General features: G+C 39.1%; 4 protein-coding genes across 6 annotated transcripts; 2 read left to right on the top strand and 2 right to left on the bottom strand.

Annotated features, from left to right (window-relative positions):
• Positions 1-561: 561 nt before the first annotated feature.
• LOC120456550 lies at positions 562-5,395 on the bottom strand. The gene is made up of 8 exons (XM_039643432.2): positions 4,319-5,395; positions 3,216-3,359; positions 2,228-3,086; positions 2,042-2,169; positions 1,817-1,969; positions 1,514-1,742; positions 1,028-1,125; positions 562-887 (listed from the first exon to the last, which is right to left on the bottom strand). The coding sequence occupies exons 1-8, from the start codon at positions 5,063-5,065 to the stop codon at positions 717-719; spliced, it is 2,529 nt and encodes an 842-aa protein (XP_039499366.1). The 5' UTR covers positions 5,066-5,395; the 3' UTR covers positions 562-716.
• A 558-nt stretch (positions 5,396-5,953) lies between these two features.
• LOC120456204 (schwannomin-interacting protein 1 homolog) lies at positions 5,954-10,958 on the top strand. Of its 3 annotated transcripts, XM_039642902.2 has the most exons (9): positions 7,997-8,035; positions 8,131-8,144; positions 8,579-9,179; positions 9,240-9,696; positions 9,761-9,849; positions 9,909-9,975; positions 10,044-10,375; positions 10,450-10,718; positions 10,791-10,958. In XM_039642902.2, the coding sequence occupies exons 3-9, from the start codon at positions 8,592-8,594 to the stop codon at positions 10,852-10,854; spliced, it is 1,866 nt and encodes a 621-aa protein (XP_039498836.1). In that variant the 5' UTR covers positions 7,997-8,035; positions 8,131-8,144; positions 8,579-8,591; the 3' UTR covers positions 10,855-10,958. The 3 variants fall into 3 exon arrangements, with proteins under 3 accessions (XP_039498828.1, XP_039498821.1, XP_039498836.1); XM_039642894.2 differs by lacking the exons at positions 7,997-8,035; positions 8,131-8,144 and adding an exon at positions 5,954-6,069; XM_039642887.2 differs by lacking the exon at positions 8,131-8,144 and having other exon boundaries at positions 7,957-8,035.
• On the bottom strand, positions 6,015-7,675 carry LOC120456226 (protoheme IX farnesyltransferase, mitochondrial). Its single transcript, XM_039642915.2, has 4 exons — positions 7,470-7,675; positions 7,226-7,409; positions 6,473-7,159; positions 6,015-6,408 (listed from the first exon to the last, which is right to left on the bottom strand). The coding sequence occupies exons 1-4, from the start codon at positions 7,539-7,541 to the stop codon at positions 6,176-6,178; spliced, it is 1,176 nt and encodes a 391-aa protein (XP_039498849.1). The 5' UTR covers positions 7,542-7,675; the 3' UTR covers positions 6,015-6,175.
• A 227-nt stretch (positions 10,959-11,185) lies between the features above and the next one.
• LOC120458029 (ribonucleoside-diphosphate reductase large subunit) lies at positions 11,186-14,137 on the top strand. The gene is made up of 4 exons (XM_044006897.1): positions 11,186-11,318; positions 11,370-11,458; positions 11,705-11,882; positions 11,940-14,137. Exons 1-4 carry the CDS (start codon positions 11,267-11,269, stop codon positions 14,057-14,059), a joined length of 2,439 nt encoding a protein of 812 aa, XP_043862832.1. The 5' UTR covers positions 11,186-11,266; the 3' UTR covers positions 14,060-14,137.
• The last annotated feature ends 16 nt before the right edge of the window (positions 14,138-14,153 follow it).

The raw sequence follows: 14,153 nt of genomic DNA, 5'->3' as shown, positions 1-14,153 counted from the left end.
AAAATAAATGAGTAATATTTTTGTATCTTAGCCTATTATGAAGTCCTTATTTTATTTAGACAATTTATGTAGATTCGAAAACAGCATTAAGTTTTTTAGTTTCTTATAATTGTATATAATTTAAATATTTCCTTGAAAAGTTTGCATTGCGTGATTATTGCTTTTTGCATAGTTTTACTATTAAAATGTTTTGTGGAGATTATTATATTATCACATGATTTTCGTATAGGCAAGAGATTTAAAACATTATTTATTTTTTAGCTTTAGAAGTTGTTCAATTGCAAAGATAGCTGAAAAATCATTGTTAAAACTGAACTTTTCATATTAATAGAAGCAATTTGTGTTATTAAAAAATTAAAAATACTGTAAAATGGTTTTAATAAATATAAATATAATAAAGTTTATTTTTAATTTAATTGCATTAAGTATTGATGTCCTCTCTTAAGGTCTATATTTAGTGTGATATTATTTAAAAGTTTTGACATACTGGTTCAATTTTTATACCTCTTTTACACTAATAAGTATTTTGGTATTAGTTTTTAAAGATACAAATGAATAAAATTTAGTTTTAAAGAATGAAAATTTTATTAATAATCTATACGTATTTTTAATCCTATACCTTTTGTTTTTCTTTCTTATGCGACCTCATAAATAAACAAAATGTGGGTTAAAGGTTCTTCTTTTCGAAAAGTGAGTGGGGGAATATATTTGGCGTTTTATGTTAACTTTGCATTATTTTCACTGGAAACAAGGTTAAGCGGTGCGGATAGATCCGCACTTTCACAGGTATCATTAAACGCCGGCAAAGAATTTGACTTCTTACGCCTTAATAAAATATCTTTAAGTGCTGCTGCGGTCTCGGTGTCATCAATTTCCTTTTTGAATTTCTAAAATAAAAACACATTAGAAGTTAGTTGTAGAAATCATTCAGAAGAGTTAGAGTTGCTTTAACTCTTAAGCAAATAGATCCAGTAGATCAAACTGGTTATCAAGATTGTAAAGAAAGACTTCAAATGCAGATACTTACATTTAAAACCAAGCCAGACATGGCTAGAGATTCCCTAGACGTCAAGAAATCTGGCTTAGTTGGTTCTATTGAAGAACATGATGACATTTGTTTGTGTTCTAAAAAAAAAATTGTAAATTATAATACTTCAGAAATAATAAAATGAAAGATTCGTAGATGTTTGTTTTAGCGACTTAACAGACACGCCCGATGCCATCTACAATAATGACATCATGAAATGTGTACATCGCCACTAAAAGATCCATGAAATATATGATTTGTCAAGCCAGTAAGAATTTTGGATAGGTATGAGGTTATTATACTGAATGCTAAATCAATTGCTTGTCAACTTAAAAAAAAGATTTAGGAAAAATTGTTCATATCGACGTTATTTCAACAAATTGTTTTAATTGCCAAAAACACAATAAATCAAGGGTATTAAAAGCATTATAAATGGTCACGAAGGGTCAGCGTTTAATGTAAACGGTAGATAATTGTTGTACTCACTCTTTTTAGATCGCTCCAATTCTTTAGGACGCCTGCGTCTGGTGTGTATGGTATCGCGTCTCATTGAATGCGGCCTGTTGACCCCATGCAGCTTGAAGTACAATCCGCAGGCGTTACAAACCATCTCTCCTCGAACACTTCGCCTCCAAATTGTTGTGGTGAGTGTGCCACAATTCGAACATGACATATCTTTTTGAGCACCAGGTATGGCATTAAAAAGGTTTATGTTCTACAAAACCGCAATTAAACCGAAAAATAGTATATTTAATATGTGTGCCAATGATAATGACTATAATAACGTACCCTTTTATCTTTCTTATCATCTGGAGCTGCTTCTGAAGTGGTATAAGTATCAGTCACATTCTCATTAACTACATCGATGCAATCAGTTTTGGTAGGAAAACTTTGTTTTCTTCTACATGGTTTTGATTTGCTGGATTGAGCCTCTGATAGATCCTACAAATACAAATACACAGAATTTTAGACTTCCGAATAACTAGTTGCTTTGAAATAGCTGGAATAGTTTACCTTTAATAGTGCTATGGGTTCTTCAGGTACTTTTGTAAATGATACTGTCGACGGAACCGGAAACACGTAAGACTGGCTCATCATACTGCGAATTATTTGTGATGCCTGATTTTCCTCCTTGCTTTTAGCTATCAAATTGAAAAGTTATTAATATTAATACATGGACAGTAGACAGATAATACGTACCGGCTGATCTGGCCAGTGCTTGCCAGAGTTGAGTAGTTGCCGCATCTGTGGCGTGATCCGAGCTTAGGCTATCCGGAGTCTTTCTATCATTTATAGAGGACGTGATGTCCATCTCCAGTTTGTGAGAGTCGGAGCTGTCGCCAGAGTCTAGTAGGGAGCCGGTACTCGCCTTGGGTGCTTTTGATTTGAAGTCGGACCCACCAACTTGGTTAATGGTAATACTGTAGTTTTGAAAATCCTCTTCACTTCTTAAGTGTGACTGAATATCAAGCATTGGAGTTTGGCAAAAATGGTGTATTGGGGCCGCGTTCCGTTGATTAGAGTAATCGTTCTTTTGTTTTTTGACGGATAGGTCAATTTCAACTCCGTCCTGAATTTCATTTTGGTTTAATGGACGTTTTGATTTTATCACAGAACTTTTAATACTTGTATCTACAGCTGCAGAAAAACACGGAGATTGCGGATTCGAACATGGAGGGGAAATTACAATTTTCTTGCTTATATCCATTAAAACGGCAGCCGTCTCAAGCTGCTGCTGCAGATTTTCATATTTCTCGATTTCTGAGTCCTTTTGCAGTTTTGAATCAAACTGACTGTGTGAGGATCCAGACATTGCCTTCTTTTGATCGCTTTTCATAGTAATTGATTTGAATAAACTTGGATATAAGCTATGTGCTGGCATATCTTGATTGCTAATCTCGATTTTCCGATCCAAGCCGGGCTGGATGGTGGAATCTAATTTACTGTGGTCGTACTTAACTTTAGAAAACGTGCTTAGCTCCGTCAGAGCTTTTGCCGCTATAGCCTCTGATGAAGCCTTTAAAATTGCATCGAGCTTAGTTTCCAAATCATTTGGGTCCTGCAAAAAACAAAGTTTTAAGTACTTATTCAAATCTTTAGGAGTTCAAGGGGCTATTTAAATTAATGGTTTTAGATAGCTTTAAAGAATTCAGAGTTTGTAACATATTTCCTTTCAATCAATACTTACTGGTCTAAGATTTTTGGATATATTTAAAAATTCTTTCAAAGCTATTTGTGAGTTGTGCGCCATGGTACGAAACTTTTCGAAGGAATCCAATTTTTGTCTGCAGTCACCACAAACCACGTTGGGTAATCCATCGTTAGGCAGTGCCTGAAATAAATATGAATGATTTTATAATGTACTATCCATTTTTATCATTGGCTAGAAATGTGAATGATGCAATGACTAAGGAGTTGGCGGCAACAAAATCGATCGATGAGATGGATGACTGGTTATACTTTGGGCCAAAAGAAGAGCATTGGCTGCATTGAAATTGTATATACCGGACAGCTAAAACTATTTAAAATTTAATAAATTGTAAGATTATAAATAAAAATTATATTACAAATGTACAAAATGTCATATCTGTAAATATTAAGGGAAATATGATTTTAATTAGGAAAATTAGATAGAAATCCTTTAAAAATTAATTTTAAAAAACATATGTTTCAAATATATCATCTACGGAAATAAACACTAAACAAATGCTCATGACATGCATCAAAAAAACAGATTATTTGTTAAATCAACAAATATAATAACAAATGAAAGTACCTAAGTATATAAAAACCGATTGGGGCCATAAAAGGTGTATGTACGTTGGTATATCCGCACTTAAACAATCGAAACGAATGTTATCTCTGGCGTGGATTAATGTATGTAGGTCTCTAACATACATCCATGCGTGCATATGCATACATGTAGGTACATAGCAATATTTACATTCGTGCGCTGGACACTGATGTACAAGTGTGGCGTGGTGTGCGTGGGCCAATGCCTCGCAATGGTTCATCGAAAAAATACCAAACAATTGATACCGATTGTTAATAGGCCATGGGATAAAAGCGGCCCAATCATTTCCTATTATTTTGACGTGTGGTGTCGTAATCACATAGATAACACACACTAGCGCACGGCAAGCACTCGCAGAAGTGCGCTTGTGTGCGGGCATTATCGTGTACATATACGCGATATATCCAACTCACACACAGGTATGTGCGCGCTTGTGTATGTGCGTAATTAATGTAAATTCGTTTCTTTGCAAATGTGTTGGATGGAAATCTGCTTACCTTAATAGAGAGACAGTTGAATATCTGAAATGTAAGATGTGGTGATGATGAATCATCCCGACCGTGCTCTTTGCCGTAGTTATCGGTTCCGCTTATTTTTGTTATATTCACACTTGTCTCTTCGCGTCCGCTCTGCTGATTATGATTATGCTGAGGTTCCTCCTCGAGCGTTGGTTCCGATTTTGATTGCGATTGGGATTGAGACTGCGATGCGGAGGGGGATGGCGTCTCCCCACTATATGCTATATGTTCGTGATCCGACGTTGACTGACTTTTGAATACTGTTGATCTCTCGGCGATGTCCGACTCCAATTGGCATTGGCGTTCGCGTTCACTCGACTTTGCGTCCGCAGCAGAAGGCACACTTGGCGTGTAATGGATTTTAGTTTGGTTTTGGTGAAGGGTTTGGGTTTGGGTTTGGGTTTGGGTTTGGAATTGGGTCTGCTGGTTTGGAACGGCCACAGGCACGGGTGCGGACACGAGTACGGGTGTTCCCTGGTTGCGCCGTTCATTTTTGTTGGCTGATAGCGGGTTATCAACGATGCAACTGCACAGATTGGGGCTTAAAGCACTGCAAAAGCAGTTGGCACGATTCGCGACGCCACGAAAATCGGCCGATATTCTGTCTGGGGCACTATTATTATGCGACGAATTATCGTAAATCTGTAGTACTGCAACATCGCACTCGTTAACCAATGTGAGGCACAATCGACAAACTTGACGAAACTTATGTGGTACATTATTCATAATTAGAAATTTATATTCGTTTTGCACTGTGTAAAGAAACTTTCATACGCCTCTCCTTTATCGAGATAAAAAAGATAACTGGTAAAATAAATTATAAAATGAATGTAAACACTATTCCTCAATTTTTCATTGTCACAATCCACGTTCAGCTCACTAAAAATAATTCACTCCAGTGGTTCGCCACAGATTTTTCGCTCATTTGATCTAGTTTCCCGTTCAAATTACCAAACGAGGGCTCCAGCGATAGTCGCATTAGATGCATGATTCATCTCGGCATCGCTATAAATCAGTGATTATGCTAATGTATTTTGTGTGATAAAACATCAAGGCTATTGCAACACAATACAAAATATAGTTCTTTCCATTTGTAAGACCAACGCGTACATCAGAGGAACCAGTAAAATATACTAAAATAGGGGCAACTTTTTGGTATTTTTGTTATCGAAAACGAATAGCTATACTCATTTTTTAGCTAGAAATTTTAATTTTACTATTTTTTTGCAGTATATTTAAAATATTTTAAAAAAGATACGCATGAGTTTGTATCAGAAATTCAATTTCTTCATCATATTATGACATTATATTTTAAAATAAGTAGTACCGTGTTCTTATATTGCATTTTTAAAAAAATCACCGTGCAGAAGGAAATTAGGGTGTTAATAAAACTGACTTGAGAAATAATACGCTACAAGAAGTACAAAATGGTTTTGCACTCAACGAATTTTTGTTGTGATGTCAGCTGTCGCGTGATATAAAACAGCTGGAAACGGAAGTATTACTTCTACTTACATATTTTACCGTTCCTTTAACGGAAATGCTTCATTATGAAACAAACGGAATGGTATTTCCCAAACAACCAAATAATAAGGTCACACTAATATTCTTATAATTTAAATTACTGCACGGCTCAAGAATTAAGTGCCAAAGTTTAGATTTCAATTGCATCGTGTTTTTCAAGGATGTGGTGTCATTTATTGAGAGCAAAATATATTTGCCGCACAGAGGTACGTTTTTCCTTAATATTAAATGACTGTTTTTACATGTTGCAGAACACTAAGTATATTTAAGTTTCACGATACTTAACATTTTATCAAATCAATGTTAAAATTTCTATCTGGGTCCTTCGGCTACGGCGACGGGCAGGACATTACCAAGACTGCTAGCAGACTGCTTTATCGCATTGTACGTGGATTCCTTTTTGTTTTCCTCACCGGCGGGTTTGCTGAAATACCATTCCTTCTTATTGGCCAGAAACAGCAGCATCAGGGCGGGCAGGTGTATCAGTGAAAATCGGAACAGCTTCCGCGAGCTCCCACTATCGGACTTTTCATAAAACTTGTACGCTGCAAGCAAACGGAACATATTAGAAATAAGGCATAGGATTCCATGTTCAGTGAAAATATTTACCAAGGTAAGCGAAGTACGCGTTCAGAGGTAGAGTTTCCAAAGCAAACCAATAGTTCGTGACGTCCAGTACGGGTGCCATCGCTGAAAGTCCGGCAATTGCCACCGAATATCGTAGGGCAGTGCGGCGACAAAGACCCGGATTGGTAACGGCCATCATTCGGTACCCGGCACGGGAGTAGTCCGGTCGGAGGTTCCACGACAGAGCGTTGAAGTGCGGGAACTGCCACGCGTACAAGACTCCGGCTAGGATCATGGCGCCGGCGTCCAGCGTGCCGGCACATCCAGCCCAGCCCATCAGCGGAGGAATGGCGCCCACTATCGAACCCACCCAGGTGTTGACTATGCTGATACGCTTCATTGGCGTGTATATCGTGGTGTAGAGGAACAGGTTACCCGCTCCCAGCGCCGCCGTCAATCCATTTACTCCGAAATACAGCATACTCAAGCCGGCAGTTGCCGATGCCGCAGCGAAGGTGACGGCATGCAGAGGCGTCATTTGTCCCGTGACAAGCACCCGGTTCTTTGTCCTCGACATCTGCGAATCGAAAGGAACTTCGTGATACTGATTAATGGCATTCGCCGCAGCCGAAACGAGTCCAGTGCCCAGGGTGCACATCGCAAATGTGGTAGGATCGAAAGCGGCCGGTGCCATGGCATAGCCCCCCATCGTTGTAATGACCACCAGCGCTAGAACGAAAGATGATAAGCCCGATTATTCTCGATGCTTGACCAACGAGTAATCATCTCGCTTACATGTCAGCCGGAACTTGGACAGCTTCTTGTACTGGCTGAAGGTTTTCCCGGGCATGGTGTACGGACTGGGCATCCAGGTAATTTGACTATCGGGTAAATGCTGGACCTTTCCCGGCTGGGATACTGGTGGCGCTGGAGTGACACCTCTGTCATCTTGGGAAGATATCGTTGCAGCAGTGGAGTACTGAAAATAGTTGGAAAGTTATAGTTGCTATCGTTGTTGCGTAATGGCCAAGAACCTCACCCGAATGAGCACCAATTCAACCGGGGTTCTAAGCTGGGATTGCACCCGCCGCATTCCTTTGAATAATATCATTATTATTCTTTTATCAATTAGGCCTACGGTTATTTCATTTTTCTAGTCGTGTTTGGGGTTCTATTACTTTTATATACAATGTTATGGTTTTTTAAATCACATTGTGCTAAAGTGTTACCATATCTCGGAGTAAAAAAAATACTGACTGCAAAAAATCTAAATAGAGGCATTCATATATTTATAGGATTTTTAAAACACTTTGAATTAAACACAGCTAAAAGTTTTAAGCCTATAATTTAAACAACAGTATTTGTTTAAAAAAAAAATGCGATATCATAGCAAAATTCAAAGAAAGTTTCAGTTCAGTAATATCAGATTTAGCATATAAACTTAAAAATACACTATTTTTGGTTCTACATTTAAGTAATATGTAATAATAGTAAGTGTTGTTAATAACACTACAGACCAAGTTTCGCGCATGCGTCAAACATGTAATTGGTCTTATATGTGTGGGAGTAATTTTTACATCTGAATGCAGGAAGGCCGAAGTCCTTGTAAGTCTTCATTGATTCAATAATTAACATTTTTAACAAACTGACGTTTTTGTAATTCTTCACATCATAAACAATCAATTTAACAAATCAAATAGAGGAATTTATAAATGCAAGTAACTTTAAGTATCCATTTATTTCTGTTACACAAAATTATACCTACATCAACTTTTTTCGGCTTGGTTCTTGTTTCACGCTTTTAAGAATACAAATAATATTATTTAATTCTTAAAGATACATTTAAACACACTTCAAGTGTAATTCCAATATCATTCTTAAAGTAATTTATTAAAATCAGTTCGAAAATGTGTTGAAATAAAGGAAATAGTGGAGTGGAGGTAGTGGGGTCATTTTACAAGTGGAAGAATAATCGAAAAAAGCTAAATTCCCATTTTATGATTTTTTGTGTTTAATACCTTTTACTATGTTATAGTTTCTGATAATATTGAACATGTAAATTAACGTGGCACTAATATTTCACTTTAATTTTAATTATTATTTAAGTCATCTAATCTAACCATTTGTCATCGTTGCCATTTCGTCTAGACAACTTATTCCAATGCCCAGTTCAAGAATGGATATCTATATAACAAAGGGCATCACCAACCCCAACTACCCTGGATTTCAGAAATTTGCGCATACCCTTTCCGATGACTACATAGAGTACTCCGACATGGAATGCAATGAGAGCGATCTCACCGATAGCGACAGGGAAGATGACCCAAACACGTTTCCAACTAAGGTTGTCAAGGAATCGGACTCCGAAATATTTAAGAATGACCAAGATGTGATTTTGAGTAACTGCGAAAATGGAAACACATGTATATCAGAGGAAATCGTAAACAGATCAGAAAATATTCCGGATATTGTAAATGAGAACTATAGTGCGACGTCGGAAAACTCCAAACGAGCTTTGCATAAGCCAGACCTCATCTATAATCTAAGCCAGAATTATACGACCAATCCCGAGTTCTCCCCCTGGTCATGTACAATTAATTCGAAATACGAGGGACAGTTGCAGGGACAAAGCCCTATCGATATTGTAGGGGATTTCGGTGGAGAGGTGGAGCGGGAATTCGAGCTACTTCTCACTGGATATAAAAACAAGAAGAGCGAAGACGAGTCAAAGGGATCAAATATTAATAAGGTACATTAATAGTTATCATAAACAAGTTCGACCATGTTAAAGCTGACTTGTAACTTACAGATTTGCGATGCAGAACTATCCAATGGAACGGAAGCTTTGAAGCAAACAGCCTCGACGCGACTGTCTGGAAACAGTACTCGGAAAAATAAAAAGAAGAACACTCCATACGGACATCAGATCGTTAAAACGAAGCATCCAAAACCGTCACATGACGAACGCCAGTTGCCACCGGACACGTTCGACTACAAAACCTATAGCCAACGAAAATATATCATTTGTGATGCTGAACAGTACTCGTCCGCTCCGGAAAAGAACAAAAATGATAGTCCGAACATAACTCAGGGTGAGATACCCAGTTTAAGCAACTTGACAATCGGTCAAAGTGGGAGCCAGCAGAATCTTGACGAGGACAATAATAAGGTGGCAAGTCGGAAGTACTTAAATCAATCGCGCTGGTCTCAATACTTGGAGGATCCCATAAAGTACTCCAAAGATCCATGCTCTACCATGGTGTTAGGTAATTTCAAATAAGAATCAGTTATTCCAGATTTTTGGGTATATAATTATTTATGTTTTTATAGAACAATTCGATGCCTACAAGATTGCAAACGATATGGATGTGGAAACATTGCAAAACCATTTTAAAAAGGTTAAGCAGATAGAGAAAAAGGTAAGCACGATTTACTAGCAAAAATATTATTATTAGCTTAATATATTCTCCTATTACAGCGGCGATTCAATCGAGATGAAATACGCAAGAGATTGGCGATCGGGGATAAAGATTCTTTAAATAATGGTAATTCCAGACATGTTTAAACGTCAATATATATATTTAAAAAAGATATCATTGTTTTTTGTATTTAGATATGAAAAAGGAGGAGTTTCTAACCGGATCCGATAATGAAAGTTATAGTTCCGACTCTGAAACGTGTCCAAAGTTATCGAGTGGTGTACTTCGCAAGCAATCCGAGTTCTGCGAAACAAAACGCAATAAGGAATTTGAAAACGATAAAATCTTTCAAAAGAACCAAATCAACCAAGATAAAACCATGAATCATGTGAATGGTAACACCATTGGTGCAACAGATTTTCCTTCAGACGAAAACTTGTTCTTCTTTGCGAATCAATCAAAACTTCAAATAGAGGTTAGGATAGCCCTAGCTCAATCAAAGGAAATAGCTCAGATGAAAGTAAAGGTGTGTTTTTCAAACATATCATTTGATTCTTATAAAAATGGCTTAATTTTTTTATTATAATTGTCCATTTCTAGGCAAGGAAACATGGCGTAACTCCCATTGTCGACGTCATTCGATCCATGCTGCGTGATGTTGGCATCCAAATGAATTCCAACCATCGATGGATCTCGAGGCAGCTGCTCACTGGAATTCAAGTTCCGACTCTCCAGCTATTGGTCAACAATCTGCAGGAGTATATTGAAAACTTAAACGTCACACTGCTAGAGAGCCTGAAGGAGCGAGACGATCTAAATTCGGACCAAGATGATATTCTACACGATCTCGAAAAAATAAATAACTTTTTGTAAGTATACAAATGGGTTTATTCCTATTAATAGCGAGATATAATATATTTGTCAATTTATTTTCATTGTAGTGTGTTCCAACAGCAATCTGGACAGCATGTCAATAAAATAGTTAGACACGGCCATTTAGATTAAACTCTTGTAATTGCATATTTTATTAACAACTTGTTTATAAATATTATAATCACTTGTATAATTGATAACAATCTAACGAGACCGTTTATAAAACACATACTCAAATGTTCTTTAAACACTGTTATATTTATGTAATTATATAATGCTAAATAAATAAAAGATAAAACTAATTATTTATATTAACACCAAACTAAATTTGAAGTGTATATTTTTTATTTAAATGTATAATGCTATTCAACTGATTTTATTTAACAATGTTTAAAAATTCTCGATCGTTTCAAAACTATGATTTTTGGTTTTGCCGAATTTGACTAAACTTATCGAACGGTAACACTAATGATGACTTTAATTTGGCGCCTTTTTATGCTTGCAACAAGCAATTTTCCGCCTCTTGTGAAATATAGCAGTCGAAATGTTGAAGAATAAGTCCATGAAAACCTCGAAGTTATATGTTATTAAGAGAGGTAAGTTATATTTTCATGTCTCTATGACTGTTCTAAATATATTTACTACAGATGGCAGGCAGGAGGAGGTGCACTTCGATAAAATAACCTCAAGAATCCAGAAGCTTTGCTACAACCTGAACATGGATTTTGTTGATCCTGTAAGTTAGTTTCTATAGTTTAAAGATGGTTATTCTAGAGGTTCCACTCGCAGCCAATAATTATGATGCGAAAATATATATTTTTGGGTTCTTCAAAGGTCTGCAATGAAACGTGCGAGCGCCCCAGGTGAAGCTCTTGTGGGAGTCCCATTTGTAATCAATAATCAGTAGATCATTTCGATTGCAGGCTAGAAATTGAAAGTAGGGACTTTTCCTAATAAAACTAATAATAATATATCTTCGTAGGTCACTATCACTCTGCAAGTCATCAATGGTCTGTACTGTGGCGTGACCACCCAGGAACTGGACAACTTGGCTGCTGAAATCGCAGCTGGATTGACATGCAATCACCCGGACTATGCCATCCTAGCTGCTCGCATTGCAGTGTCTAATTTGCACAAGGAAACCAAGAAGGTTTTTTCGGGTAAGTCTACTGTTTGTCTCAAAGTTCTTCAGATAATCCAATAATGATTCTTATTAGATGTCTTCGAAGATCTGTATGAACATGTGAACAAGGAAACGAATCAAAAAGTGCCCTTGGTTTCGGAGTTCCACTACAATGTGGTTAAGAAGAACGCCACTCGGTTGAACTCTTCCATAATCTATGATCGTGACTTTGGCTATAACTATTTTGGCTTTAAGACCCTGGAGCGTTCCTATTTGCTCAAGAGAAACGGGAAGATCGCCGAGCGACCACAGCACATGCTGATGCGCGTGGCGATCGGAATCCATGGAGAGGACATTGATGCGGCCGTGGAAACCTACAATCTCCTCTCGGAGCGCTACTTCACGCATGCATCGCCCACGCTGTTTGCCGCCGCCACAAACCGTCCGCAGCTGTCGTCGTGTTTCCTGCTGACCATGACTGCCGACTCCATCGAGGGCATATTCAAGTCTGTGGAGCAGTGCGCCATGATCTCCAAGTCTGCAGGTGGCATCGGCCTCAACGTACATTGCATTCGTGCAAAGGGCACCTCGATTTGTGGCACAAACGGAACGTCCAATGGGTTGGTTCCCATGCTGAGGGTGTTCAACAATGTGGCGCGTTATGTGGATCAGGGAGGCGGCAAGCGTCCCGGTGCCTTTGCCATTTACCTAGAACCCTGGCACTCGGATGTCTTCGAGTTCCTGGAACTGAAGAAAAACACGGGCAAGGAAGAAAATCGCGCCCGCGATCTCTTTTACGCCCTGTGGATACCCGATCTATTTATGAAACGCGTGGAGGCCAACGGCGATTGGTCGCTCATGTGCCCCCACAAATGCCCTGGCCTCCAAGATGTGTGGGGCGATGAATTCGAAAAGCTGTATGAGAAATACGAGCAGGAGGGTCGGGCCAACCGAACGGTTAAGGCTCAATCCCTGTGGTTTGCCATCATTGAGGCGCAAGTGGAAACTGGAAATCCGTACATGCTCTTCAAGGACGCGTGCAACAGGAAGAGCAATCAGCAGAATGTTGGCACCATCAAGTGCAGCAACTTGTGCACGGAAATCGTTGAATACTCGGCGCCGGATGAGATAGCAGTCTGCAACCTTGCATCCATCGCCCTCAACATGTTTGTCACACCGGAGAAGACGTATGATTTCAAGAAGCTAAAGGAAGTCACCAAGATAGTTACCAAAAATCTTAACAAGATTATTGATATCAACTATTATCCCCTGCCAGAGGCAAAGAAGTCCAATTTGAGGCACCGTCCCGTGGGCATTGGTGTTCAGGGATTCGCTGACGCCCTGATCCTCATGCGATTCCCATATGAGAGTGAAGAAGCCGGTCTGTTGAATCAGCAGATTTTCGAAACCATTTACTATGGCGCCTTGGAAGCCAGCTGTGAACTGGCCCAGGCTGAGGGTCCATACGAAACCTACGAGGGCAGCCCGGTGAGCAAGGGAGTTTTGCAGTACGACATGTGGGACAAGGTCCCAACGAACCTCTGGGACTGGCAGAAACTGAAGGAGTCCATCAAGCAGCACGGCGTCCGGAACTCCCTGCTGGTTGCTCCGATGCCCACTGCATCCACAGCTCAGATTATGGGCAACAATGAATCCTTCGAGCCCTATACCACGAACATATACACCAGGCGAGTTCTGTCAGGCGAATTTCAGGTGGTCAACCATCATTTGTTGCGCGACCTAACCGAGCTGGACTTGTGGGACGACGACATGAAGAACCAGATCATATCCAGCCGGGGCTCAATCCAAAACATCGAGGCCATCCCCCAGAAGGTTCGCGATCTCTACAAGACGGTGTGGGAAATCTCAGTCAAGTCCACGATTAAAATGGCCGCCGATCGTGGTGCGTTCATAGATCAGAGTCAGTCATTCAACATTCATGTGGCAGAGCCAAACTACGGAAAACTGACCTCCATACACTTCTACTCCTGGAAAGCTGGTCTCAAAACCGGAATGTACTATCTGCGCACAAAGCCAGCTGCGAATGCCATTCAGTTCACCGTGAACAAGAAGCAGGGTGCAGTGAGCATAAATGGTCAGAATGGCGCCTCCGAAGGAAGTCCCCAGAAATTCGAAGAGGACAGAGAACGGAAAATGGCCGACATGGTTTGTTCGCTCGAAAACAAGGACGCCTGCATGTCCTGCGGCTCTTAAATGCATTCACATAGACTAATATATATATTTAATTGTAATATCTCTACGTTGAAATAAACTTAAATTATGGATCGGAAACTGTTTGTGTTCGCCT

Source organism: Drosophila santomea, chromosome 2L (genome assembly GCF_016746245.2).
Source record: "Drosophila santomea strain STO CAGO 1482 chromosome 2L, Prin_Dsan_1.1, whole genome shotgun sequence".
Taxonomy (NCBI): domain Eukaryota; kingdom Metazoa; phylum Arthropoda; class Insecta; order Diptera; family Drosophilidae; genus Drosophila; species Drosophila santomea.
The sequence above is the reverse complement of the archived record's forward strand: the minus strand, read 5'-3'. Positions and strand labels throughout refer to the sequence as shown.

Excerpts from the sequence above, each read along its gene's own strand:
- LOC120456550 (XM_039643432.2), bottom strand. The coding sequence starts at position 5,065 with ATGAATAATGTACCACATAAGTTTCGTCAAGTTTGTCGATTGTGCCTC. Across the intron at positions 1,126-1,513 it reads ATTGGAGCGATCTAAAAAGA|AACACAAACAAATGTCATCA; the intron begins GTGAGTACAACA and ends TTTTTTTTTTAG. Across the intron at positions 888-1,027 it reads TGTCTGGCTTGGTTTTAAAT|AAATTCAAAAAGGAAATTGA; the intron begins GTAAGTATCTGC and ends TTTTTATTTTAG.
- LOC120458029 (XM_044006897.1), top strand. The coding sequence starts at position 11,267 with ATGTTGAAGAATAAGTCCATGAAAACCTCGAAGTTATATGTTATTAAG. Across the intron at positions 11,319-11,369 it reads GTTATATGTTATTAAGAGAG|ATGGCAGGCAGGAGGAGGTG; the intron begins GTAAGTTATATT and ends TATTTACTACAG. Across the intron at positions 11,459-11,704 it reads ACATGGATTTTGTTGATCCT|GTCACTATCACTCTGCAAGT; the intron begins GTAAGTTAGTTT and ends ATATCTTCGTAG.
- LOC120456226 (XM_039642915.2), bottom strand. The coding sequence starts at position 7,541 with ATGATATTATTCAAAGGAATGCGGCGGGTGCAATCCCAGCTTAGAACC. Across the intron at positions 7,410-7,469 it reads TTGAATTGGTGCTCATTCGG|TACTCCACTGCTGCAACGAT; the intron begins GTGAGGTTCTTG and ends AACTATTTTCAG. Across the intron at positions 6,409-6,472 it reads CGCGTACTTCGCTTACCTTG|CGTACAAGTTTTATGAAAAG; the intron begins GTAAATATTTTC and ends GTTTGCTTGCAG.
- LOC120456204 (XM_039642894.2), top strand. The coding sequence starts at position 8,592 with ATGCCCAGTTCAAGAATGGATATCTATATAACAAAGGGCATCACCAAC. Across the intron at positions 10,376-10,449 it reads TAGCTCAGATGAAAGTAAAG|GCAAGGAAACATGGCGTAAC; the intron begins GTGTGTTTTTCA and ends GTCCATTTCTAG. Across the intron at positions 10,719-10,790 it reads GAAAAAATAAATAACTTTTT|TGTGTTCCAACAGCAATCTG; the intron begins GTAAGTATACAA and ends TTTTCATTGTAG.